The following is a 27,583-nucleotide window of genomic DNA, read 5'->3' as shown; positions in this document are numbered from 1 at the left end:
CCGATCACAAATGACGCCCCGAGTCCCGAGTCGGATACGCGACGTTGCCCGGCCGCATGGAACATTTCTTCGGCCGCTCGCGCGGCGGAACGAGCGGGAAGCTCGCTTGCGTCGGCACAGCGCGGAGCGTCTGCCCTTCACAGTGCCTACAATTTATCGTCCATCCGAATTAGAATGGCTCCTATTAATAGCCGTGTGCGTTTCAAAGTGCTCGCTGTACGTACACTCTTATAACAAGAAAAAGGCACGAGTGTCGGGTTGTAGTCAGTGCAAATAGACGCGTTAACGAGTCATCAGCGTTCGTTTCTCTACGACATCGAAATACATATACTGTAATTGAGCTGCCAACACATTTCACTCACGTGTACATGGAAGTGGTTACGAGTCGGGGTTGTAGCGGGGAGCTGTGCACCTGAGGGTTAGGGTTGAGGCTGTGTGCGAGTCACCGTGGCCAATTTCAGGATTCGGTGTCAGGGTTAGAATTAGGACCACGCAAGTACTCGAGGTGCCACCATACCCAGGGTGAGTGTCAAGGTTAGAGCTATGGTCAGGGATTAGGGATAATGTTTCGGCCCATACATACAGGGTGCTTCGGGCTCTGGAGACCCCCTGGAGAAGATTCCAGGTGCGCTTTGACAACGATGGCGAACAAGTGTAGAGACTCTTTGACTTTTTGAAGCTCTTAGCATTACATTTGTCATCATGTTACAGTGCATTATCCGTTCTTTTTCCATAAAAAAACGATCGTCGCATATAAGTGTTAACATTTTTTTGAAGCACCCAGTACATATACCGCCAGGTCTGACGTCAGGGTTAGGGGTGAGGGCCGCGTGTGTCGCTGTAAACTGGTGTTGGGTTCCAGAATCAGGGGTCGCGGCTCGGCCAGTGGATCTGTGTGCGCCCCTGCTCCTGGAGTTTTACTGCGATGAATTAGAGTCCGGTGTTAGAATCAGGGGTTGGGGTTGAGACTGTGCGTGCGTGTGAGTGTATGCCACTGTGCACCGCTGTGTGTAATCAAGGTCAGGGTTCAGGGTTAGATTCAGGGGTTTGCGTTAGGACCATGCGTGAGTGTCCCGCTGTGGGTAATCAAGGTCAGGGTTCAGGGTCAGACTCGGGGCCTCAAGTGAAGGCTGTGCGGTGCGAGTGTATCCCGCTGTGTCTGGCCTTCTTCTCCGGGTTCAGGCTCCGGATGAGCCGTTAGCGCCAGGAGCGTTCCGGTGGTTGGTTGAGCCTCACGGCGCCGCCGCCGCCGCTCTGCTCGGATCAGCTCGGTCCGGGCCGCACGAACCCGAAGACGGTGCGCACGGGGGCGCGCGCCAGGGTGATGACCCCGTCAGCGGCACGGGGGCGGTAGCGCCCGGCCGTGACCTGCTCGCCACGTGAGCGCACGCAGGTGTGCGGTGGCGGCGTGTCAAAGTCCACGCCGGGCCCCGGTTCAATCGTCGTGACGGCGTGCTGGCACCGAGATTGTGCACGCGAAGGCGTGAATGAGCGCGCGCGTGGCGTGTTTGTGTTGTCGTCGTGTGTGTCACGCGTGGTGCCGGCCACCCACCCACCCACCCCCTCGTGTGCCGTGCCGGCCTGCTTGGTGCCACTCGCTAACAGCGCTTGCCCAAAGAGTCTGTTCAGGCTACATGGGGGATCTTTGTCGTTGCGTGCGTGCGTGGCCACCCGAGGTCGATGCAGCCTAAGCGAGTACTTGGTGCGATGTGGGAAGACAAAGGCGGTCGGGCGTGGTGCCGGCCACCCACCCCCTCGTGAGCCGTGCCAGCCTTCCGAGGTGCTACTCGCTAACAGCACTTGCCCCAAGAGTCTGCTCAAGGCTACACGGGGGATCTTTGTCCTTGTGTTCTCCAGCACTCTAGGAGTCGCTGTACACAGGCGCAGTGTGAGATTGAACTCTCCGATGAGTGTTTCCGGGTTGGACCCCGCGTCGTTTGGCACGACACCCAATGTTCCCGCCCCATATGCTGGGAGTGTCGTCGGGAACTGAATTGTTCCCGCACCGTTTTTTTGCCCGAACAGTTTGTTCGTGAATTGTCTGTTCGGGAACAAGATCCCGGACACGTGGAGAGAAACGTTGGACACGATCCTGAGCAACGTCCGCTGCGGTCCGAAAAACACCTCGGCGCCAAAGCTACCGCGAAACCAAGCCCTGGCGAAAACATAAACGTTTCAATAAATAGGTTTCGTGAAGAGCCCACAGGTCAATCCACTGCTGGATGAGGGCCGTCCCTAGCTATGTGGGTCGTGCAGGGTTCTTTGACCATACTTCACCACGCTGGTGAGTGCGGGTTGAAGGTGTTGGGGACACCTTCATGGTGGAATAGAAGTGCAGCAGAACAATGGATTTTGTTTCACTTCCACCTGGTGACCCCCACCTAGCACAGCCCCGAGGCTGCCTACAGCACTAACCAGGCCAAAGCCTGCTTAGCTTCCAAGAGCTGATGTGATTGGGCACATTCAGGGTGATTTGCTAATCGATTTTACGCTATTAAAATATTTTTCTGCTTTAATGGTCATTATTATTTGGCTGGACTGAGAGTAATACATTCTCGCATTTCATTTGTTGGTACGATTTACACTGGGAAATGTTGGCCAACTGGCCTCTTAAAAAATAATTATTAATCACGATGCAGTGTAACGCGGCCAGGAGGAGATAGCAGTGCAGCGATGGATTCTTGAGATTATCTGTGTGGTGCTTTGCGTGTTATCTCATATTTTGGCATTTGTTTCTGTATTCCACTTTCCTCCCACATCTGACTTCCTAACTCACTCACTCACCCACTCACTCACACACTCGTTCAGTCACCCACCCACCCAATCGCTCACTCACTCAATCGCTCATCCACTCATTCATTCGCTCACTCACTCATTCATCAATCCACTCACTCATTCGCTCACCCACTCATTCACTCACCCTCTCACTCACAAGATCCTGTGCGGCGTGACATCCTACGAGCCTAACTAAGCTGTTGAATGAGAGGGCTGAGTGGGCTACACTGGTTCATTGCACCCGCACCACAGTCCCCCCCCCCCCAATGCCGTACCCTCGTGTGAATCACCGGCTCTTGCATCGTCTCCTTCTTCACCGCCAAGTCCCAGGGCTTCGTCGGACGTGCCGCCGTCTCCTCTCCCTCCTCCGGGCAGCCGGGAATTCTCTGTTCCTCGTCCACCGACAGCTGAGCGAGGTGGCAGGGCAAGGGGGGGGGGGCGGCTGAACAACCGTGGACCACGTCGCTCCGATGTGCGTTCAGGTGCAACCCGCGTGTCGGGGCGGTGACGCGCGCGTGTGCTGTGCGGGTGCGTGTGGCGGGCGTGGTGCTGGCCACCCACCCCCTCGTGTGCCGAACCGACCTTGATAGGCGCTCGCAAACAGCACTTGCCCCGACAGTCTGCTAAGGCTATACGGGGGGATCTTTGTCTTTGGAGAGCGGTGGCGTAGCGGTCAGCGCACTGCGCTACGAACCCGGCGACCCGAATTCGATTCCCGCTCACGGTCACCAACACCCAGTGACAATTATCTGAATCAGTCCTGGGCCTATCCTAGGTCGACTCGGCATCAAATGAGTACGAGGTGTAGTGTGTAAATGTCGCCACTAGGGAGACAAAGGCGGCCGGGCGTGGTCCTGGCCACCCACCCCCTCGTGTGCTGCTCCGGCGTTCATAGGTGCTCACTAACAGTGCTTGCCCCAACAGTCTGCTAAGGCTATACGGGGGATCTTTGTCTCTGTCTTGTGTATGCGTGTACGTCAATGCGTGTCAAAGTAGGGGGCACAGGTGGTGCATGGGCCAGTCATCTCAGTCAATCAACTCATGGCACCTGGGTCTGCATCGTGATCTCCTGCCAGCAGAGGAGCCTTCCACACTTCACGTGGTCTCAAAGTGCATCTAGCCTGGCACAGGCGCCGTGGTGACATCACCGCCACTTAGTGGCGAATGGCGGTTATTATTGTTGTGCATGCGTGTGCATGCGTGCGTGCCTGCGTGTGCATGCGTGCGTGCCTGCATGCACACTCATGCATGTACACGCGTGTGCACGCGCGTGCTCACAGGTGTGCGTGCACGCGCGGCTCCGAGGGCTTGGCGCAGCTGGCGGCAGGCGTGCGACGCGGCCCAGGGCAGCCGCCAGGTCTCCCCGTCCTCCACGGTCCGCAGCTTGGGCCACACGCTTCTCGGCAGGGGCCTGGGCCGGTGAAACGCGGGCGCGGGACGGCAGCGGCAGCGGCCAACAACGACGCCGTCAAACGAACCGAAAACCAAAAAATCGACGACGGCAACATAGATGATTTAAAAAAAAACACAGGGCCGCTAACTGCAGGTTAGCAGCCTGGCTCATTTCTGTTTGCCGTGCCTCCGGCACGTGCCCGGCAACTCCATCGAAGCGTGGCTCTTGGGTGTCTGAAGGTCTGAGCTGGGGCGCTTCTCTGCTGCGGTTAGCGCCCCGTGGTTGTTGAAACGACGAAAATTGTTCCGCGTCTCCTGCGCCTGTTTAATAACACGAATTATTTGAACAAATAATCGACGATGAAGACAAGAAATTACTCCAACAACAACAACAACGGTCACAACAACAACAACGACAACAACAACAACGGTCACAACAAGAACCGTGGTATTAGCTTAGCTTGACATGTGGCCATGGCGTAACAACGAGATTAACCGTTGTGTTTGCGTGACATGGTAGCGAGGACCTGAGGGCCGGTTCGATGATCACCATTGTGCCTCGCGCTGTCTACAAATCATCGCCTCTTCACGCACAGCATCGTTACTCTTGCTCGTGTCTGGCCGACACACGCTTTCCTGTCTGTTCATTTACAGAGAGAGCTAGGGTCGGTTTAAGGAGGCCGTGGTTTTAAACACTACTTCCGCTGCTGCTGTTGCGAGGGTGGCAGCCGCAGCGTCTTGACTCGCGGCCCCAACAGCAAACGACGGAAGTTAAAATCGCAGCTGCAACCGTGATCACACCACTGCTAATTTTCCGCCACGACCACTGATTACAGCCACAGTTCCTACGCTGACCGTTTTGAGCGCTGCTGCAACCACAGCCACCACGCAACGGCACAACGGCCGTGTCGGCTGAAGCTACATTACAGGACCTCTACCCTTGTCCATGGTTTCCACTGCCAAGTGTCCCACTTCTCTCTCGTCTCGTCTCCCGCTGTCTCCCGTTGTGGGTGTCACGGTGGCGAGATGTTAACTACCTCGCCTGGTATAGAGGAGGTCGTGGGTTCGATCCCGATCCCGACCCTGACGCCTGTTGCGTATTTGGAGTTTGCGCGTTCTCTCACCACGTGGTCGTGTGGATTTTTCTCCGGGTCCTCCGATTTTCCCCTCCACATTTAGAATCAACGTGCGTTTAGAGCATTGGTTCTTCTTAACCTGGGGTGCACGCACCCCCTGGGGGTGCGAGATGCCCTTTCTGGGGGTGCGAGACATGGCCAAATTTATTTATAAGGTAAATAATCGAAAACACAAATGAATCACGGGCACGTAACTACAACTACCTTGTTTCATCAAACCCTACGAATTGTTGACGATTGCCCACTTCTTTTGGCTACCAGGTCGCTTCGGAAAAAGAGAGCAATGCAGCTCAGTTGCACCTCGCCGATAAAATAAAAAATTAAATCATTCGCAGCAGTCTCGTTACCCGTTGTCCGCGACTGTGTCTCCGGCGGGCGTCTCCCCGAGGAGGTGCCGTGTGAGCGGAGTCACCGTCTCGTCCACGGCGGGACGGCTGTCCGCGTCGCCGTGCTCCGCGCATCTCCCCGTCGTCGTCACCGCCGGCGGCTCCGGCGAGAAGCACTCCTCGAGGGCTCGACGCAGCGCGACGGCGGCGGCGTCGTCGTCGTCGCGGGAGCCCGACTGCGGGTTCAACGCAAGACCGCGCCGCAGAGAAACGTGCACAGAATTACATGCAGATCCACACTTACATAGAGACCCACAGACTTATATAGAGAACCACAGACTTACATAGACACCCAAAGACTTAAAGACCCACAGACTTACATACAGATCCACAGACTTACATAGAGACCCACAGACTTACATCGAGACCCACAGACTTATATAGAGACCCAAAGACTTAAAGACCCACAGAAGTACATGCAGATCCACAGACTTACATAGAGACCCACAGACTTACATAGAGACCCACAGACTTACCCAGAAAACCACAGACTTATATAGAGACCCATAAACTTACCCAGAGAACCACAGACTTACATACAGATCCAAGACTTATATAGAGACCCACAGACTTACATCGAGACCCACAGACTTACCCAGAGAACCACAGACTTACATAGACACCCAAAGACTTAAAGACCCACAGACTTACATACAGATCCACAGACTTACATAGAGACTCATAGACTTGCATAGAGACCCAACATACTTACATATAGACCTACAGACTTACATAGAGGTCACGGGACAGACCAAGCAGGTGCCATGGGTTGAATGACTGGCAGATGCACCAACTGTGCGCCACACTGTGCCAACTATTAACAAAGACAAAGATCCCCCGTATAGCCTTAACCGAATTGTAGGGGCAAGTGCTGTTAGCGAGCACCTATGAAGGCCGGAACGGTACAGAAAGGGGTGGATGGCTAGCACCACGCCCGACCGCCTTTGTCTCCCCAGTGGCGTTGTTTACACACCGCACCGGGTACTCATTTGAAGCTGAGTCGACCTATTGGAGGCCCATGACCGGTTCAAATAATCGTCACCGGGTGTTGGCCGTGAGCGGGAATCGAACCCGGGTCGCCGGTTTCGCAGCGTAGCGTAGCGTTCACCGCTAGCGCCACCACCATCAACACCAACCACCATCACCATCACACCGGACGTTATTTCCTCAAAGGCGTCGGCAGGAAGTTGTGTGATTTGTAATATTTCTTGCGGTTTCTCACAGCGCTCGCTCGCTGTGCGTGCGAGGAGGCGATTGTGTCACCATTCAGGGCTGTTTACGAGCTGTGACCTAATAACCTTCATCGCGGGGCTATGCTCCTTTTGCTTTGTCGCTGGGGTCAAGATGATCACTTGCATTTCGCCACGAGGATGGTGCTTAATTTAACACGTAGGTAAAGTCACGTAGAAGGGAAGTAATAAAATAATAAAAATAAAACATAATAAAATAATTCTCACGACGTTTCGGCTACAACGCAAGCAGCCGTCTTCAGGTGAAGACTTACATAGAGACGGCTGCTTGCGTTGTAGCCGAAACGTCGTGAGAATTATTTTATTATGTTTTATTTTTATCATTTTATTACTTCCCTTCTACGTGACTTTACCGAAAAAACCAAGAAGATGAATCCCTGCAGTCACGAAAGCTTTAAATCGAAATTTAACACGTAGGCTTTTGCGACCAATATTATTCATAATATAGGTTTTTGGGTCAGATCGTGTTATTTATAAATGTGTCGTAACCCTCCACCACCCGACACGGCCAAACAGTAAAAAAGTGTCACGTTTTTCAAAGGACAAAATAATTCACTTCTTTAGCCCACCGGTGTGTTGAAGAGAGAATCAACAGCATTTTATAATGTGACTAGTCCGACGTTTCGCTGATAATTACAATCAGCTTCATCGGGCAAGAATGGTGAAGCTCTCCTGTTGCTTCCGGTCTTGCTGAAAAATCCGTTGCTGTCCTGTCCCTTCAACCAACTCCCTGTGCTACCACTCCCGCCCCCCCCCCATGAAACAACGTGGTGAAATATGGTCAAACAAACCCTCCGTAGCCCCACCACACACACACCGCGACGACGCGCACGGTGCGAGGAGGGTGGCCCTCGTCCAACAGTGGATGGACACATGGAAGTGCTTGGCAGCTTCAAGTCCTCGTTCGCACGCGGGCGGCCGACGATGCGTTCCTGACGATTGTCCCCGCGGTGACCCCCACAAGTAGCGTGGCGGTGACGTTTGGCGAGACGACGACGCGGCACTGCGCGTCCACGGCGGGGTGGCGGCACAAATTGCGGCACCGTTCTGCGTACTGCGCACCAGCCATGCAGCTCAAGAAAGTAGTTCGCCGTCGACCGCTCAGAAACCGCGTTATAGCGGAGCGCGTTCAGCGTTATAACAGAGCGAGTTCCGCGTTGTAACGGAGCGCGTTCCGCGTTATAACGGAGCACGTTCAGCGTTATAACGGAGCGCGTTCAGCGTTATAACGGAGCGCGTTCTGCGTTATAACGGAGCACGTTCCGCGTTATAACGGAGCGCGTTCCGCGTTATAATGGAGCGCGTTCTGCGTTATAACAGAGCGCGTTCTGCGTTATAACAGAGCGCGTTCTGCGTTATAACAGAGCGCGTTCTGCGTTATAACAGAGCGCGTTCAGCGTTATAACGGAGCGCGTTCCGCGTTATAACGGAGCGCGTTCTGCGTTATAACGGAGCGCATTCCGCGCTATAACGGAGCGCGTTCAGCGTTATAACGGAGCGCGTTCAGCGTTATAACGGAGCGCGTTTAGCGTTATAATGGAGCGCATTCAGCGTTATAACGGAGCGCGCGTTCCGTGAGCGAGAATCGAACTCGGTTCGCCACTTTCTTTGAGCTATCATTTGTGGCCAGGTCGCATCTGAATAAGATGGTAATAGCTCAGTGAGCCTTACTTGCGGTAACATAACAAAACATATACAGTTTATTTCGTGACTGCAGAGATTCATATTCTTGGATGTTGCAATCGAAACGTCGTGAGAATTTTATTGTTAAATTTGTATTATTTTATTATTTCCCTTCTACGTGACTTTACCGAAAGAACCAAGAATATGTACAGTTTCGTTTCATTTGTATTTATTTGTAAAGTGACTTGCTTGCCTTTCCCATACCTTGCACTCCTATCGCGCTTGTTGTTGTTGTAACGTTCTGATCCCGTGCCCCTACCGGAACATCTGCGAAAAACGACCTTTCGTTGCCCATCGAAATTTCCGATTGTCGATGAAGAGCGGTCACTGCCAACCCATACTTACGACGAACACCTTGACAGCTCCGCGCGATGCGGCGTCGCTTCCACGGCTCGGCGCCAACTCGCGCGCCGGGCCTCCAACGGTCCCGGGGGGCCACTCCGCGACGCCGCGAGAGTGCGGGGACCCCCCCCGGGCCTCGCCGGCAAGGAGTCCCAGGGCCTCAGGCCAACCCAGAGCTGCTGTGTGGGACGGCGCTGCCTCGAACTCGCCGAAGTCATCGTCGTCGCTGTCGTCGCTGAACGCGGAGACAGCGGCGGTGGAAACCGGGCCCCGTGTATCTGCTGCTGCTGCTGATGGTGATGAAGGTGATGATGAAGGTGATGATGAAGGTGATGATGAAGGTGATGGTGAAGGTGATGATGAAGGGGTTGTGGATGTTGATGTACGTGGTGGTGGTGGTGATAGCGGTGACGTTGATGGCTGTGGTGGTGATGATGAGGATGAAGGGATTGGGGGTGTTGATGAACGTGGTGGTGGTGATGATAGCGGTGGATTTGATGGCTGTGGTTGTGATGATGATGAAGATAATGATGAAGGGATTGGGGGTGTTGATGTACGTGGTGGTGGTGGCGAAGATGATAGCGGTGAAGTTGATGGCTGTGGTGGTGATGATGATGAAGGGATTGGGGGTGTTGATGAACGTGGTGGTGGTGATGATAGCGGTGGAGTTGATGGCTGTGGTGGTGATGATGATGAAGGGGTTGGGGGTGTTGATGTACGTGGTGGTGGTGATGATAGCGGTGAAGTTGATGGTGTTGGTGGTGATGATGATGACGAGGGTGGTAGTGTTAAGGAAGATGATGGTGGTGGAGATGATGGACGTCGTGGTGTTGATGATGGTGGCAACGCTGATGATGTTGAATCTGGTGTCGGTGTCGATAAGAGCGCTGCGATATCTGACGACGGTCGTGGTGCTGATTCTGCCGTTGCTGATGATTGTACTGGTGGCAGACGTATTGTTGATGCCACTACCGCTGACGATAACCGCGGTCCAGTCGACACCGCTGACGATTCGACTTCTCCACTCGCCGACGTCACCTCCTCCGATGCAGAATCTGCGCCGTGCCCTGTGCCACCGTCATCACCACGATCACCATTGATCTCATCCGTGTCATCCGCGTCCCCACGCGCCTCTGGATGAACGCCTCCGTTCACGCGTCCCTCCTCCTGCCGCCGAGTCGAGCCTCTCGTCTCCTCGCCTGCACCGCCCAGGTCCTCAGAGACGCAGGCAGGCGCCACCATCTCTCGACTCAACGTGGGACTCTCCCTCTGCGCCTGCTTCCTCGGTGTCTTCCCGAGGCCGCCGCGATTAACGTCCATGGCAACGGGCAGCATCGTCGCAGGAGGAGGAGGTCACGGACGGCGCGGGATTATTGCGGTGGAGTTGATTTTCCATTTGGCGACTCGGGCACGCGTGCGCGTCCTCGTTCACCCCCCCCCCGCCCCCACGATGTCCCCTCTCACCGCGTGGCTGTGCGTGCTAGGGGCACGATCGAGCGCACCTGCATCGAGCGTGGGAGCGTTGTCACCATCGGCGATGATGGCTGGGTGGCCCTGCCTCGCCTGTCACACACACACGCAGAGAGACGGTTGTCACACGCACTTGGGCACGCTCTCTCGTCAAACCTCAACATCGACAGGGTGCCTCCGCTGCCGGTTTAAAAGCCGTGACTAACAATTACCATCCAGCGCCCAACGTCGGGGGTAAATTGACGGCCGTGCTGTGCGTGAGTCAAAGCGAAAGAACGCGCACGCGCACGCACGCAGAAACAGGGAAATGAGCAGTGACATGTACGTTTCGTCCTACTGTAGGCGGTAGGAAAAATAATGAATAGGCGACATCCCTCCTCCTACTTTGGACGCGGCGTCACAGGTACGGTGGGTGGTGGGGGGAGGGCAGCGCTGATTGGACACAGGTGGAGCGAGCGGGGCTCTGACGCAGTGGAGAGGCTTCACGTCACGGGTGTGGAGACGACGATGACGTGAAGTTTGGGGCCGTCCATAAATGACGTTACGCGATTTTGGACGATATTTGACCCCCCCCCACCCCTCGTCACACGGCGTCACAAAAAGTCAGACCCCCCCTCCCCCTATCAAATATGACGTCACAAAGCTCTGCCCTCCCCCCAAAACCATGTTTCCATTTTGAAAATAAAACATGCTTCAAATCGCTTTAAACTATTGTCATTGTAGTGCGTATTTAATGTGGCGCTTGCACTCTGATGTTGTAGGAGTGTTGTTATAACAATTAGTGTTGTTATAACAATTCTATATTTATGTGACGTCACATTTCTCCCCCCCCCCCCTCGTCACACATCGTCACAAATGTCTTGACCCCCCTCCTCCCCTAGGTGCGTGACGTCATTTATGGACGGCCCCTATACAAACAAATATGAGCATATGCTTGGCTTTTGCTGGCAATAAAAACAGGAGCTGTAAAGATGTTCAAGCACCAAATAGAGAGCTGTTTGTAAGGACTCGAGTTCGCGTTAACCACGCACGGGTACTTTGTAGTGAACACGCATACAAACATGCTCTGATGGGTCCTTGCCTACGCAAAATCTGTGTATCATGGGAACTTTGTTTTGCCAGTATAAAACTACGAAATATAAGAATGTTTTACCCTTTCTGGCAATAAAACAGGAGGTGTTTAGATGTTCAAACACGAAATAGAAACCTTTTGCAAGACATCAAGTCTGCATGAACCACCGGTACATGTAGTGAACATGCAAACAAGACATGTTATGATAATATATGCATTGTCTTTGCAACTGATTGGGCTACACCAAGGCGGTAATTATAATATATATTGGGGAGGACACACACCCCCCCCAATATTCAAATATGCTCAAAATGTCCCCCCCAATATATTGCTATGAAAATGTTATGCTATGTAAATAAAAACAACAATTTGCTAAACATTGGCCACAATATCTGGACTTGTCTTCATATAAATCAATGCATAGATTTCTGTTTATATGATTGTGGTTATGGTTGTACTTTATTAATCCCTAATCTCTGCCATTGCATACAATGAAACAAGAAATGGTAAAAAAAGTAAAAACAGAGCAATGTAATACAATAACACTATTAGACATTATTGTAAATACATAAATAAAAAGCCCATCCCATGTGTTAGTTAATTTTTAAATATTTTAGGCAGGAAATGGCAGCAAATTAGTTTTCAAATTTAGATATTTTATCTGGGTTGGGCCCCCCAGACACCCTGGAAGATTTGGTCCCCCCCAATGTTGACTCCATGGCTACGGCCTTGGGCTACGCCAGAGGCTGTCTTCTTTAGGGCCTAGTCTCACCGGTGTCAGACCAGAGAACGCCAAAAGGCGAACAGCACAAGGACAATGCCATGATCAGCGCAGCTATAAAATGGGACATTTTTGCCAGAGCATGTGTGTTTGCATGTTTATCACAAGTACGTGCGGTTAATGCGAACTTGATTCCTTGCAAAAAAAGGTCTCAATTTGGTGTTTGAAGATCTTAACGTTAACCTGCTTTATTGCCAGAAAGGATACAACTTATTCTTGTATTTTTTCATACTCTAATACTGGCAAAACGGTCCCATCACGTGCAAGTATGTACCTGTATGTTTAACTTCTTTTCCCACCGTACGTAGCCAACAAACCGCGCTAATCGGAGGTGCGTGCGACCACTGGCGTGGCGGTTATGCAGCCCTGTGTCATGGAACCTCGGTGAATCTGTCGGTGGGAAACAACTTTCTGCCTATTTGATTATTATATTCTTGGTTCTTTCGGTAAAGTCACGTAGAAGGGAAATAATAAAATAATATTAATATAAAACAATAAAAATATTCTCACGACGTTTCGACTGCAACACAAGCAATCATCATCAGGTGTGAAATCCACAGAAAGAAAATTTGAAAAAAAAGCTTTAAATCAAGATTTATTTGATTATTATCTGTGGAACAAAAATATTAAATCTCAAATGTAATATTTTTTAATACTCCAATGTACCAGCGGATCGGTCTGGGTGGGTCTTCAGTGGGGCCTTTCTTGTCTTCAAGAATATTTCAGAAAAGTAATAGTTTTTTTAAACCATTCTTTAAAGAATTACAATGGTAAAATAAATCAATTTAAGCAAGTTAACTTTACGAATCTGACAGTAGCCTCGCGGCGCAACTCCTGGTTGGGTTCCGTACTTGTTTATTTTATTTTTGTGCCAACGCCAAAGCTTAAATTAAAAAAAACAACAAAAACCGGTGACACTGCGTTGGCAGCGGGGCACAAGCACACATCACAAACGAACACTAAACTCAACGCTTACCGTAAACGAACCTTCAGTCCACGTTATCTGCTGTGAGTGTTACTCCGACAGCCCCTCGTCCAGGAGATGGCCCTTCTCCGGGTTCTCCGGTTTCCCACCATACAACGCACAACCCTCCACAATAAACAACAGTTGGCCTGTGGCCGCATCTGCGGTACTAAATAAGCTATGCTGCCCGCTTGCACGTGTTTGATTCCACGCTTCTGTGACCTCAGATCGAGGGAAGTTCAACCTCTCCTCTCATCGCCTGCCTCTTTCCATTTAAGCCCCTCCTCATTCCTACTTATACCCCGCCCCTCCCCTTTCGTGTCTGCGCCTTTCCTTTTCAGGATCCGCCCCTTTCCTGTTTAGGCCCCGCCTCTTTCTTCTTAAGCGCCGCCCCCTTCACACACCCCCCCCCCCCTCGGCAAGGAGTTGAGGCCTGGTTTGAGTTAGTGGTGGGGGTTGTGGTAGGGGCGGGGGAATGCCCGTAGGCCCTGCAGTGGGTGTAGATGGGATCAGTGAGGGTAGGGCGGCTTCGAAACTAAATAAGTAATTTAAAAATACTTTTTTAAAAACACGCTTTAATGAAATGTACCGTACGAGTAATGGCAGAACTCCATTTTATTGTTTTATATTTTTCTTATTTTATTGTTTCCCTTATACGTGACTTTACCGAAAGAACCAAGAATATAATGCTAAACTTATTGTCATTTTTTTCACACAACCGACACGTGACCTAAATTGTAATTGACAGCCCCCCATTGTCAATCTACCGCTGGATGAATGCCTCCCCACGCATGGGGTTGTTTGAACCAGACTTCACCACGCTGGTATTGAGATTATTATGTATAAAGGTGCAGGTACAGCTGCACTATTAACTGCTCGTGCTGCTGCTGGCAGAAGGGCCTACAATCAAGGGAGGTCTAGAGAGTTCCTCTAAAGTCTAGACTGTATTTGGCCTACTGTTCCACGCAGGCAAGTAGTTTAAGAAGAAGTAGCAGTGTGTATGGACGTTGAACGTCTTTCACATAGTATGTAGCCAACCCTAGCTAGTCAGAGGTGCGGGCGGTAGGACAACAGACTAAACACAAAAACACGTTTCTAAAGAATTGAGTGTTCAATCTACATTTAAAAGTACGTAGCTCCAGTGGTTTCCGAGTATAGAGGATGCACAAATATAAACACACATGTCTAACCAGTGGTGCCAGTCGTGTGTGCGTCACTGCTCCACCCGATGATGGATAGAAAATAAGGGATCAAAGTTAGGGGCCGTTCATAAATGACGTCACGCAACTAGGGGGGGGGGGGCGGTCAGACATTTGTGACGATGTGTGACGAGGGGGGGGGGGGGGTGAGAAATGTGACGTCACATCAAAATGCGCAACTTTAAATAAATATAGACAACACGTTCTACTTGATTAAATAGACTTTTTAATAAATGTTTTCTCCTGCAACATCAGAGTGCAGCGCCACATTAAATACGCACTACAATGACAATAGTTTAAAGCGATTTGAAGCATGTTTTATATTTTGGGGGAGGGGGGGACAGAGCTTTGTGACGTCATATTTGAGGGGGAGGGGGTCTGACTTTTTGTGACGCCGTGTGACGAGAGGGGGGGGGTTAAAAATCGTCCAAAATCGCGTGACGTCATTTATGGACGGCCCCTTACTAAATTGGCGTAATCGCTGTGGAGAGGCTGTCCCTCCTCGCGCTGACAGCGGTGAAACAGCTGAAACTCCGGTCCGTTTGGCCTCTTCCCAAAGTTATTCGATTCCAGACATTTGTCAATAACAGAGTCTTCACAGAGACGACGACGTTATAATCGGCGTCGTTTTGGGAAATGATCCTTCCTCGTAGCAGATACAATATTTATGTTTACGTGCCGTAATATGAAGAATGGCCCCTTCCCGAAACGTCTCCTATTACATTTTATGTTCGTTTAAAATATATTCTGCATATCCTGCACGTAAACTTGTTCTTTAAAAACGTTGATTGTTGTTGTTGTTATTGTGCTTGTAAACCGCTGCCAACGCAGCAGCAGCAGCATCACCATCAGTCTGGTTGTTTGTAGGAGGAGAGCTTATTGCTGGATACAACCACACTTGCACACGTGATTTGCAACTTTGATCGTTAGCCGTGTTATCGAGAGTCCGACTTCAGAGTGCCACTTTATCGAGGGACTTCTGCTGTGCTGGTCTTGGTGTGGTCTGGGACTGTTTTTTTTATTTTATTGTCGCCAAGCTTGCATTTAGTGTTGAGAAACCTGACTAGCATACTGTCGTGTTTATGTCTTTATATTTCGTGACTTGCTTACAACCCAAATGTTGCACGGCTGTCGATGCAGTAGCACCGCATGCGGTTGCAACTTTCTGACTCGCCCCCCAGCACCCCCCCGGAACCGGACATCTGTAAAAGACAAAGAGCTTCATAGCTCATCGGATTTCTCCTGCGGTCCCAATCAAGGTTCTGATTCTGAAACTATTCGGGCGGGCGGATGATGAGAGGCATATAGTGCGGTCGTCTTGATCCGAGACAATGAACCACGTGGGGAGGTCGCCCTCTGATGGACAGGGATAGAATGTGTCGATGAATTGACACCCCCTGAGTGCCCTTCCCCATATCGTTGTTGCCTTGCGACACAATTAAACTGGACACCTGTATTAATTTATTTTCAGTAGTTTGCAATTCAGATGAAAAAAACCACGTTAATTATATGCATCCGTCATCCCTTACGTGAGCGACAAAGTGAACCCCCATGCCCAACCCCCAACATAGAAGCAAAACTCCGCCTAATGCCGAAACGTTCAATTGTAATTTCATCAAGAAAATAAACACCATACTTTTCGATTTAAAGCTTTCGTGACTGCAGGGATTCATCTTCTTAGTTCTTTCGGTAAAGTCACGTAGAATGGAAATAATTAAATAATGATTTCTTTTATTATTATTATTATTAAATAAAACATGTTATTATGTTTTATTTTTATTATTTTATTATTTCCATTCTACGTGACTTTACCGAAAGAACCAAGAAGGAAAAAACACCATACTCTTTGTTTTTTTTTCGGTAAAGTCACGTAGGTAAAAAAGTAAAATAAAAATTTATCAAACCACGACGTTTCGGAGGCAACACAAGCTTCCGTCTTCAGGTGGCACCGTCACAGCAAAATTACTGTATCAATGGACCCTTGCAGTCACGAAAACTTCGAATCTAAAATCAACACCGCCGTGCCATCTGTTAACGTTCGGCTCCAAGCAAAACCTGTGACCATCTCCTTTCCGAGGTTGCGTCGATCACCAAAATCATCTGCAACGTCGCCCGCCGAACTCGCCGGATCTCGGAAGCTAAGCAGGTTTGGAACTGGCGAAGAGTCAACAGAGGCTGCGGTGCCGGGCGTGTGCGACTTTGAGTGCCGCTAAAAGCTGGCGACCCGAGTTGGATTCCTCCCGTTCGCGGCCAACATCAAGTGACGGTGATCTGAACATCGTCCTGCGCCTCTCTCTCCGTCGAGTCGGCCTCGAAATGAGTCGTGTGACCTGTTGCGATGTGTAAGTCAGCATCGCCGCGAGGGAGACAAAGGCGGTAACGCTGTAATATCACAGGATAGCAATGGTGTGATGATTCTAGATTTGAAGCCTTCGTGACTGCAAGGATTCATAACTCTTAGGTTTTTTCGGTAAAGTCACGTAGGTAAAAAATAAATAAAAATAATAGAAATAAAATAATAAATCACGATGTTTCGGAGGCAACACAAGTCTCCATCATCAGGTGGGACCGTCACAGCTAAATTTACTGTATTGATACTGTATTGATACAGTAAATGTACTGTATTGATTGATACAGTTAATTTACTGTATTGATACAGTAAATCTAGCTGTGACGGTCCCACCCGATGACGGAGACTTGTGTTGCCTCCGAAACGTCGTGATTTATTAGTTTATTTCTATTAAATTATTTAATATAATTTTTATTATTTATTTATATTTTTACCTACGTGACTTTACCGAAAAAAACCTAAGAGTAAGAATGGTGTGATGGTCCCATTGAGCGCTGATTCGATGGGCACTCGCATCTCCAGGAACGCATCTTGACCGCTAAGCGAGGTCTGCCTGTATATCAAATGAAAGCGTGCTTTAACCTCGACGTCAATGTGTCAATTGCGTTGCCCGTTAGCATCTACCTTTCGTCTAATACTGTATATGAAAATAGATGACAAATATTCCTGACCCTAGATGGCCTGCGTTCAGGTTCAAATACACAACGCGTCATGGAACGGTACGCAGACCGCACACGTGGCGTTTCCCAGGAACACGTGTGCAGCCTTGGAACCGAAAGTTGCGTTCCACGTAGAAAGTTTTGGAGATTTTAACGAAAAGACTCGGGCGGATGGATATGACTGCGTACGTAGCGTGGACCGAAAAGAAAACACGTGGATGGGTTCTGGGGAAAGCTGGTGTTGAATGAAAAATGTTAAGAGGTGATGCAATGAAGAACGCTTAGTCTACTTTTTTGGAAAAGCAGTTTATGCACGGCACAATTGCGCTGTTCGCGTGCGCGAAGAAGACCCAATGGTGATATTGAAATCATGGAGGAGGCTCACGCTGGAACAGACAAATGAAGATAGCAGAAGACAGGAGTCAGTGGGGAAGGATTTCCCGTGGTCCGGCCGACCCTCGGAGCGAGGATGTCCCAAGACAAGACCACATGGGGTTTATTTCACTGAAGGTGTGAAGAAAGAGTGGATATTCAAGGCGTTCGCCAAACAGCAGCGTCGCTTTAAAAAAAATGGCAATAGATATATCGAGGTGACGTTTCGGACAACAGCCCATTTTGATAGCGCACAAGCACCACCTGATTACCACCGGCCGAAAACTTAGACTTTTATGTGTTTTGTCTTCATTTTAAGGCCACAGTGTTATTGACGAGTGCGTTGAGTGTTGTTGTTGTTATCGTTCATTGCCATTGTGCACCACTGCCAACGCAGCAGCAGCAGCATCACCATGAATGACATTACGACACTTGTGAATTTAATTTACGTCTTGCCCATAACCACGGGTTCCCAAACTCTACCACTGTACTCACAATCCACGGCATCGCCTCTCATTCATATTCACCAGTCGCCTAAGTCTTAGTACAAAGTGCGTCGGGCATACGATGTACTCGCATGATGTTTGCTACACTCATCAGAACCCGACGGAGGGAGCGCTAAACATGATCTGCATTACGAGGGATTGTATTTACACACACACACAATATCGGTCTTAGTTGAATCAACGTTTATCAAATCACGTATGGCAAAACGAGAAAGATCATCCTGCATACATTCTAGATTTGAAGCTTTCGTGACTGCAAGGATTCATACTCTTAGGTTTTTTCGGTAAAGTCACGTAGGTGAAAATAATAATAATATAATAGTAAATGAAAATAACTAAATTAAATCACGACGTTTCGGAAGCAACACAAGCCTCCGTCATCAGGTGTAACTGCTCCAGTAAAATTACTGCTAAAATTACTACAAAGAAAATACTACTAAAATTATTGCTTCACACGCTACAGTAATTTTACTGGAGCAGTTACACCTGTCTTCTGGGTTCTTACGGTAAAGTTACGTAGAAGGGAAATAAAAAAAAAACACAATAGAAGGGAAGTAATAAAAAAAAATTATGTTTTATTATTTCCCTTCTACGTGACTTTACGGTAAGAACCAAGAAGATGAATCCCTGCAGTCACGAAAGCTTTAAATCGAAAAATTAAGTTACACCTGATGACGGAGGCTTGTGTTGCTTCCGAAACGTCGTGATTTCATTTAGTTATTTTCATTTATTATTATTATTTTATTTTTAACTACGTGACTTTACAGAAAAAACCTAAGAGTATGGAACTCCGGTATACACTTTAACTGACTTGGGGCAAGTGCTGTCAGCACGGCATACGAGGGGAGTTGGTGACCAGCAACCACACACGACCGCCTTTGTCTCCCCAGCGCTGATGTTTACACACATTTCACAGCTACTCATTTCAGGCTGAGTGGACCGAGGGGAGGTCCAGGACCGGTTCAAATATTCGCCATTGTTATTGGCCGTGAGCGGGAATCGAACTCGGGTCGCGTAGCACGATGTGCTAACCACTGCACCACGCCCCACTACACAATACAGAATGCTTCAAAAATGTTCACACTTCTGATAATTTGCAACAACACCACAAGAAATGTGCCTCCGGGCTCTGGAGACCACCTGAAGAAGATTCCAGGCACGTGTTGACAATGATGGCGAGCAGGTGGAGACTCTTTGACTTTTTGAAGCTATGAACATTACATTTGTCATCATGTTACAGTGGATTATCCGTAATTTTCCATTAAAAGATAATCCCATATCAGTGTTAAAAAAATATTTTGAAGCACCTTGCATTTATACGGTATCTTAACATTATAAACTAGTATAAATCACTAGCGTCGTTGCAAAAAAATATCAGTATATACCGAAATATACGTATTCATGTATTAATGACTTAATTCGTGACTTAATTTTAACCATTCCTCTTCTACGCGCCACCGCGTGCAGCGTGTTTACCAACTATCAGGCGCATGCAGCGTGTAAACGACCGAACTTGTATGCTTGTGAACGGGGGAGGTTGGGCACCATTGAAGCCGATGCCCATCACGTTTAGTGGGTCAAAGATGCCTGGAATTTTGAACAGCAACAAAATAAATGCTGCCCCGACCAGTATTTCAAGCCTCCAGCCACATGGGAACGGGGCGTTCTCGAAGTACGGCCCCTGCATCTACCTATCGCTCATCACGCCCACGGCCACCCATTTAAAATCCCACTGTGCGCCGGCCTAACACGCCCACTTGGGGGGACCGGTATAAAAGCAGAGCGACCGTCAGGTCCACCACCACCTTTCTAATATTCGTCAGCAGCGAGCGCCGAATAATCAATATCTACTACTACCACCACCACCATTATTATCATGGGATCATTGGTAAGTTTCAGCATCTCTTGTGAACGGTTCTAACATTGAGTGCAGATCTCGTAAGCTAAGCGGCAATTTATCCTGGTGGGTACAATATATATTTTGAATGGTTAAACTGCCTGAGAGTAGCAATGTGTGGTTGGTTTGGGGGCTGTGGGTTTTAATGGCCATTACTGGGTCATAAGTGTAGTGTGCGTTGTTGGCCTTCTGTTGTTTCAAAATAACATTTGGGTGCAATTCTCGAAAGCTAAGCAAAGGCCGAGCCTGGTTAGCGCTATGCTGAAATGTGAACTGCAGGGTGTGGTGAGCTTTGGGCTGTGGGGTGGCCATTCCAGCAATGCGTCTACAGATGATCATTCGGTGCGTAGAGGAGCTCTTGGGCAAAGCCACTCTCCACTCACTCTCGTGATGGGTTTTCTCCGGGTACTGAAATTCTCACGCGAATCCAAACGCCCATGAATTATCATGGGCCAAGATCGCAATGTGGTAGAAACTTGAAATGTTGATTGAAATTGAGACAATACTATGGATTGATAATTAAAACAACGAATAGTAAAACAATGAATGTACGTCATTTATCGATCCCCTGCTGGACGAAGGCCTCTGAAAGCCTTTTGGTTGTTTTACTTTTTTGTCATATTTCACCACACTCGTCAGTGCGGGTTTGTAAAGGGCGGGTTTCAGGACCGGTTCAGTTGTGCATTCACCACTGATATTAGCCGGAGCTAGGAATCTGTCTGGGTTGTCACGGGTTCACTATGCAGTGTTGTTACCCACTGCGCTACCGCTCCTTCCATCAATACGCATTTTGTTGCCTGGACTTGTAAATTATTGTAAGATTGACTTTTTGTCCTTTGCTCAATTAGCCGTGGCCGGGATTCGAACTCGGGTTACAGAGTTCACAGCACAGCGCGCTCACCGCTGCACAACACCGCTGCCCATCGCCTGCAACGCATTTGCATGAAAAGTTAACAGCAAATCCCCTTCGCGCTCCAACTTTTGTCGCGGAATTTGTCATCGAAACACCGCGGATTAATGGCACAAAACGTGCAGCCAACCGTTGAGAAATTTGTCGTGATGGTGCCGCGGAACGCGATGCAGTTCCTGCTGGACGGACATGCTGTCTGTCGTGCGATCTCTGTTCGATCATTCTAATCCGGTCGCAGGACCAGCCCGGGGGATACTTACACGGTAACGATTAGCACAGTCGACTTTAAATCCAGATGCAGCCGGTTCGATCTCACGGTTACGACCGTCGAAACCTATGCCTCCTAACCACCCTTCACCCACCCTCTTCCGTGCCCATTTTGCCACTTCACGCATGTGCCCCATACCCCGCTGCCTCTCATCCACGTTGCACCCATCGGACAACCCTCACTCGCCATCACATTCCACCTTTATTCCACCTTTCCTACCCCAGCAACATCGGCTCCATTCTCAGCCCCGTCCCTCACCCCATTCCGTCACCTCCCTCGCTGACCGCCGTCGGCTTGCATTTTAAAGCGCACTGGAAATGATGCTATATCCGAAATATAATAGAAAGCAACGGGCAAAATCATGAATTTCTTCCCTCCCCTCACCCCCTTTCTCGACCCCGCAGTATAATAAATGGGTACACCACGGGCAATAATCACCGATGGCGAGTGGTGGGGTAAAGTGTGGGCGCTCCCCCACCTCCTTCCAAGACGTCTGGCTAGTGTGGACGAGTAGGCCAAAGTCCCTCCTTAGGAGAGCCTTCCGCCAGCAGCGTGAGCGGAAGATGCTGAGGCTCCACTTTTACCTTTACCGGCCAAGAGCGGTCGGAGCCGTGACACTGGAGAATCTATAAACGCGTTATCGTGATCATGGAGCTTGCGCGTACAGTGCTGTTGTACCGGCTACCTGTTCATGTTGAACAAAGCTGAATGGGACAGGAATTAAAGGGCCCTTTTTAAAGTTGGTCACTGGCCAAACTTACAAATGTGGAGTTGGGCAGAAAAACGTGAAATTCAAATACGGGTGTAATTTTCAAGTTGCTTATATTTATAGTAACACAAACCCCCACCACTATGGCTGTATGTAATACGTCAATGGCTCGACACGGCCACCAAGGAGATTGTCGCCATGCCAGCAGGGAGGAAAAAGTCGGTTTGAGCAAGTCTGACCCCTTACAATCCTTCGTGTGCAATGAAGAAAGGCCATTTCCCCGAAACGTCGCCTGTTTATAAATTACCTATTAAGGCCACACACGGTTGTTATTGACGAATGTGAGTTTGTCGTTATACTGTGCTTGTGCGCAATTTACGCAAAATCATCGCCAAACGCATGTTTTTTTAAGTTGCTACTTTATTATCCATTTTTTTTGTTCCCTCACCACGAGAATGATGGAAACGCCATTCCCAGCTGGTTGACATAATTCCCAAACGCTTCTGATCAGGCTGGCCGAGGGGTGATAGCAGAGATTCCTGAAATCCCACCCCGTGGCTGCTTTGTCCACCCCCCCCTCTCTCGCAGGAGGTGCCCTATGAGCTGCCGGTGGCTGATGCCGTGAACTTCGGGTGGTGCCTGACGGTGCGCGGAGCCATCCTGGACAACCCAACCGGGTACCACGACCTGCCCCCCCCCACCCACCTTCCCCCAAGCTTGCGTAACACAATCGCACAGTTTGTTACAGATCGTATTGCGCTACAAAGACAAAGGTGCCCCCGTGTAGCCTCAACGTAAATGCTGGGGCAAGTGCTATTGGCGAGCACCTGACGAAAGCCGACACGGCGCACGAAATGGGTGGTTGGCCAGCACCACACACGGCCGCCTTTGTCTCTCCATTGCTGGTGTTTGTTCACACCGCACCGGGTGCTCATTTTAGGCCGAGTCGACCTAGGGGCGGCCCAGGACCGGTTCTGATAATCGTCACTGGTGTTGGCCGCGAACGGGAATCGAACTCTGGTTCATAGCGCGGCGTGCCAACTGCTACACTACCGCTCCCCACGCCTTATACTACGCTACACGCATGCACACACACACTGTATTTACCGTACACAATGTCCTATTGCAAGGGGCGTAACGCAGACGCAGACATAATTGCAACGTCCCGAGGTGATTAGGGTGGGAGGGATGGGGGGGGGGCACCACCACCCACCCACCCCCTCCTTTGGATCCACGCCTGACATCATGATGCTCAAGTAATGGATACCAATTCTGGAGCTGGCGTTACGCTCGTCGTCAAGAGTTTGTTGTTTGCCGCGTAACGCAGGTGTACTGTGCCGTGTGTAAGGAGCAGAGTCCCGAAACGCCGCCGGAATTGAGAACCGCCGCTTTTTTTAATTGAGCATCGGCGCACGGGAAATTAAAGACTCTCCAAACGTATTTGCACAACAGCGATCGAAACCCAAAAAGCTTTATTGTGAATAATATTGGTCGCGAAAGCCGAGGTGTTAAACTGATCATCTGATCAACTTAACGCACATCGTATGCCTGTATGTATGATTAACTTCTTTTGTACCGTACGTAGTCAACCGTGCTGATCGGAGGTGCGGAGTAAGGGTCACGAGCCCAAAGCGGTTCTACAGAAATGAGTTTTCAATTTGGATTGAAAAGTGCATAGATCCAGTGGCGCACTGTGGTGCTATTGCAAGCGTAAGGTGGCACGGAGCATTCTACAAGATTTGGAGTCGGTTGGGATTCGGTCTCCTTAAATTTCGATACATATCCATTGGAAATTATCTATGGTGTGTGAAAAGAATCTCCCCAATGTCATCCGAAAGAATAAAAAAAAATCCGCCTGCATTGAAAATAACTAATTCTCATGCACACGATTCGACCAATTTTAACAGGATTTTAATCAGGAGTAAGGAATCGGTTTTGATTGCATAATCCGGGGCTTCATTTCTCACCAGATCTATTCCGGAACGCCGATAGTGGAGCGAGTAGTTGGCAGATGATTAGCAAAAGGCCCAGTAAAGGTGGAACGTTGGGCTAAGGGTTCCCAACCACATCCCAGCGTAGGCCCAAACATTGGACGTTTACTTTGTGTATGCAGGGTGCCGGATGCGAAAATATTTTCCAGGTCACGGATCCAGCTGAAACGACCCAGGCTAATTTTTCAACTATCTTTTTAATGTATAATTTTTTTATTGTTGACAACGACCGTCTGTCGATGTCGTCAGATTCACGCTGAACCTGCGCACCGCCGACGGGAATATCGCGCTGCACTTGAACCCGCGCTTCCAGGACGATGACGCTGGCCGCGTCGTTGTCCTCAACTCGCAGCTCGGCGACAGCTGGGGCTCCGAGGAGCGGCCCGGAGAGTTCCCGTTCTCTCCTGGTGAGCCGTTCGAGGTGAGCTCAACGGTAACGCTTTCACAAGTTGGTCAAGGTGTGTGTGCGTGCGCATGTTGGCATGTATGTCTCATCAACCACGGGGGAGCGGTGGTGTAGCGGTGAGTGCGCCGCGCGACTCGAGTTTGATTCCCACTCACGGCCAACATAAGTGACTATCTGAACCGGTCCTGGACCTCCCCTAGGTCGACTCTGCCTCAAATGAGTACCTGGTGCAATGTGTAAACATCAGCACTTGGAGACGAAGGGGGCTGGGCGTGGTAACTGGCCACTCACCCCCTCGTGTGCCACGTCAACTTTAGTAGGTGCCCACTATTCGCTAAAGGCAGCACACTCGCCCGCAACGCTGTCTTCGTAGGTGAGGCTGCGGTGCTGTGAGGACGTGTGGCGCGTGGAGGTGAACGACGTGATCCCGCTGTGCGACTTCCACCACCGCGCCGAGGCCTCCAGCATCACCGGCGTCCACATCTCCGGCGACGTCTCCCTCTCCGCCGTCGAGACTTCCTAGGGCACCCCAGTGGGGAGACGGCAGCGCTCGCGTGACGCTCTGCGTCAGCGCGTGAGCGGTGCGGTGGACTCGTCGCTGTCATTTTCTGCTACTTTTGGGCCCAATCTTAGTGGGTTTGTAGAAATGCGGTTGAGTTGGGGGGGGGGCTTTTTTTGTAAAGCCTGATTTGGTGATCTCCACCAAAAAATTTGGCAGGATTATTTTCCACTGCAATATGAAGCAGCACCCGATTGTTTTGCTTTCTGCTTGTATCGGGTAACTTCTTTGAGCCGAAACAATGCAAATTTTGTGATGTAATCTCTCTGCTTGCTTCACCTTCCCGTGATCACGGCTGGCAATGCCAGCATCTCAGGAGGTGAGCCCGTGGGGTCGTCCGCAATGCCCTTCTGGCTTAACGCGAGTGGCTGAATGTTCCGCCCCGCTAGTGACACTGCAGTACCGACACATTGATAATTGCGGAGGTAGGTTGAACGGCTCGAGATTGTTGTCGCTGACGAGTGAATGCATTTTTTTGTTGCCGTTGCTTGGCAAGGAAAATAAATTCGCAAACTGCTCCAAATGTGCGGCGTGGTCATTGTGGCGCGCGAGATTTATTTTCAAGTCTCTCGCCGGTGCTTCGCCTGCCCGAGATTGCTCCGTCGCGTCTGGTGTTGTTCGTCTCGTCCGTGCCATCGCGTCCTCTCCCCCGGTTTGCTTCGAGCGTTTAGCCCAAGGGAAATATTGGCAACATTTATCACAAAAAAACAAGAGTGGAGTTTTGCATCCACGCTTGAGCATTCGAGAACCTCCTGAACCTATCGTTCTCCACGTGACGCTCGACCTCGGCACTGCCCCCGTAGACTCGGCACCGCCCCCCGTAGACTCGGCACCGCCCCCCGTAGACTCGGCACTGCCCCTACACATTCAGCAGACTCTCTCAACCCCCTTTCGCGCCTCTCTTAAAGGCTCGCCTCTTCGCCATTGCCCATTCTTTTCCCTCCCCTCACCCTTCCCCCTTCCCTTCCCTGCCCTTTGTGACCTCCACGTGCCCTCTGTTCCGGTCACTCATTCTTCGGCCCTTGCATTGCCCCTGCCATCTAAGTCAATATTGTGTTGCCGAATTTTGAAACTGTTTCAAGTGCCTTGAGGTATGGTGCTCTAAATATTATGAAGTCAGATTCTGATTATTTGAATTTTCGACTCTTGTTTTACGCCTGCTGTGAGGCAACAGAGGAGGCTCGCCATAGCCTTGCAGGTACACTGTACCTAATAATGTACTGACCGAACCAGTTTCCATCTATGTTGCGCAATGCGGAAACAAGGGCCATTTTAAGATATTTTTTAAAATGTACTTCGTTTAAAAGTGACTGCATTAAACGTGGTACGGGAACATGCATAACAAAACCCACACATCGACAATGGCTTTATAACGGAACGTGCGTAGAGTAGGCTGACATTTCGAGCAAAGGTCCTTTTCGTGACCAATAATACGGACATTTATTTATTTCAATCCTAATCTCCAGTCCCTTGCCTTGTACAATCGTCAGCCATGATCAATCCGCTGCTGACTGAAGGCCTCCCCAAGTCATTGCTCATGGGTCTGCGATGGAATAATGCAACCAAGAGCAGAGCTCCCCACGTGATTTTGTAGATGTCCCCTTGGATGTGTTTCTAATATGATAGCATCGTCTTGGTTATTTCGGTAAAGTCACGTAGAAGGGAAATAATAAAATAATAAAAATAAAACATAATAAAAAATAATGATTCAGACGCTGTCTTTCCGACAGACCTGTTCTTCACCTGAGGACGGCTGCTTGCATTGTGGCTGAAACGTCGTGAGAATTGTTATTTTTATTATTTCCCTTCTACGTGACTTTACCGAAAGAACCAAGAAGATGAATCTCTGCAGTCATGAAAGCTTTAAATCGAAATATAATAGCAATTAACAAAAGGACAACACATTCGTAAACACTAAGGCCTTTAAAGGAAAAATGATAGAGGCGATGTGTTGGGAAATTGCCCTTCTTAATAGCACTTAATCCGATTCTTAGGAGATGAGGTGGATATGGGTCGGAGACTGCACGCTTCACCGTGGGACCCGATGACAATACGATTTTTAATGACACCAGTTTTAAAATCGGCAGGATTATTTACCCCGATATTAACGATTGAGTAATGCACAAACCTCGATTTAAAGCTTTCGTGACTGCAGGGATTCATCTTGATTCTTTCGGTAAAGTCACGTAGAAGGGAAGTAATAAAATAATAAAATAAAACATAATAAAATAATTCTCACGACGTTTCGGCCACAATGCAAGCAGCCGTCCTTGGGTGACTGCTGCTTGCGTTGTGGCCGAAACGTGAGAATTATTTTACAACGCAAGCAGCCGTCCTCAGGTGACGGCTGCTTGCGTTGTGGCCGAAACGTCGTGAGAATTATTTTATTATGTTTTATTTTGATTATTTTATTACTTCCCTTCTACGTGACTTTACCGAAAGAATCAAGAAAATGCACAAACCCTTAAAAAAGTGTTACGATATAAACTCCTCTAGATTAAAAGTA

General features: G+C 49.5%; 2 protein-coding genes across 3 annotated transcripts; one reads left to right on the top strand and one right to left on the bottom strand.

Annotated features, from left to right (window-relative positions):
• Positions 1-552: 552 nt before the first annotated feature.
• LOC144943351 (uncharacterized) lies at positions 553-10,284 on the bottom strand. Its single transcript, XM_078870726.1, has 6 exons — positions 9,974-10,284; positions 8,964-9,199; positions 5,651-5,948; positions 4,054-4,186; positions 3,051-3,182; positions 553-1,368 (listed from the first exon to the last, which is right to left on the bottom strand). Exons 1-6 carry the CDS (start codon positions 10,282-10,284, stop codon positions 1,264-1,266), a joined length of 1,215 nt encoding a protein of 404 aa, XP_078726852.1. The 3' UTR covers positions 553-1,263.
• LOC144943145 (galectin-3-like) lies at positions 10,077-25,587 on the top strand. Of its 2 annotated transcripts, none has more exons than XM_078870363.1 (4): positions 10,077-10,342; positions 22,710-22,798; positions 24,362-24,533; positions 24,892-25,587. In XM_078870363.1, exons 1-4 carry the CDS (start codon positions 10,283-10,285, stop codon positions 25,039-25,041), a joined length of 471 nt encoding a protein of 156 aa, XP_078726489.1. In that variant the 5' UTR covers positions 10,077-10,282; the 3' UTR covers positions 25,042-25,587. The 2 variants fall into 2 exon arrangements, with proteins under 2 accessions (XP_078726489.1, XP_078726490.1); XM_078870364.1 differs by lacking the exon at positions 10,077-10,342 and adding an exon at positions 19,873-20,225.
• Positions 25,588-27,583: the final 1,996 nt, after the last annotated feature.

This window comes from Lampetra fluviatilis, chromosome 30, assembly GCF_964198595.1.
Source record: "Lampetra fluviatilis chromosome 30, kcLamFluv1.1, whole genome shotgun sequence".
Lineage (NCBI taxonomy): Eukaryota > Metazoa > Chordata > Hyperoartia > Petromyzontiformes > Petromyzontidae > Lampetra > Lampetra fluviatilis.
The sequence above is the reverse complement of the archived record's forward strand: the minus strand, read 5'-3'. Positions and strand labels throughout refer to the sequence as shown.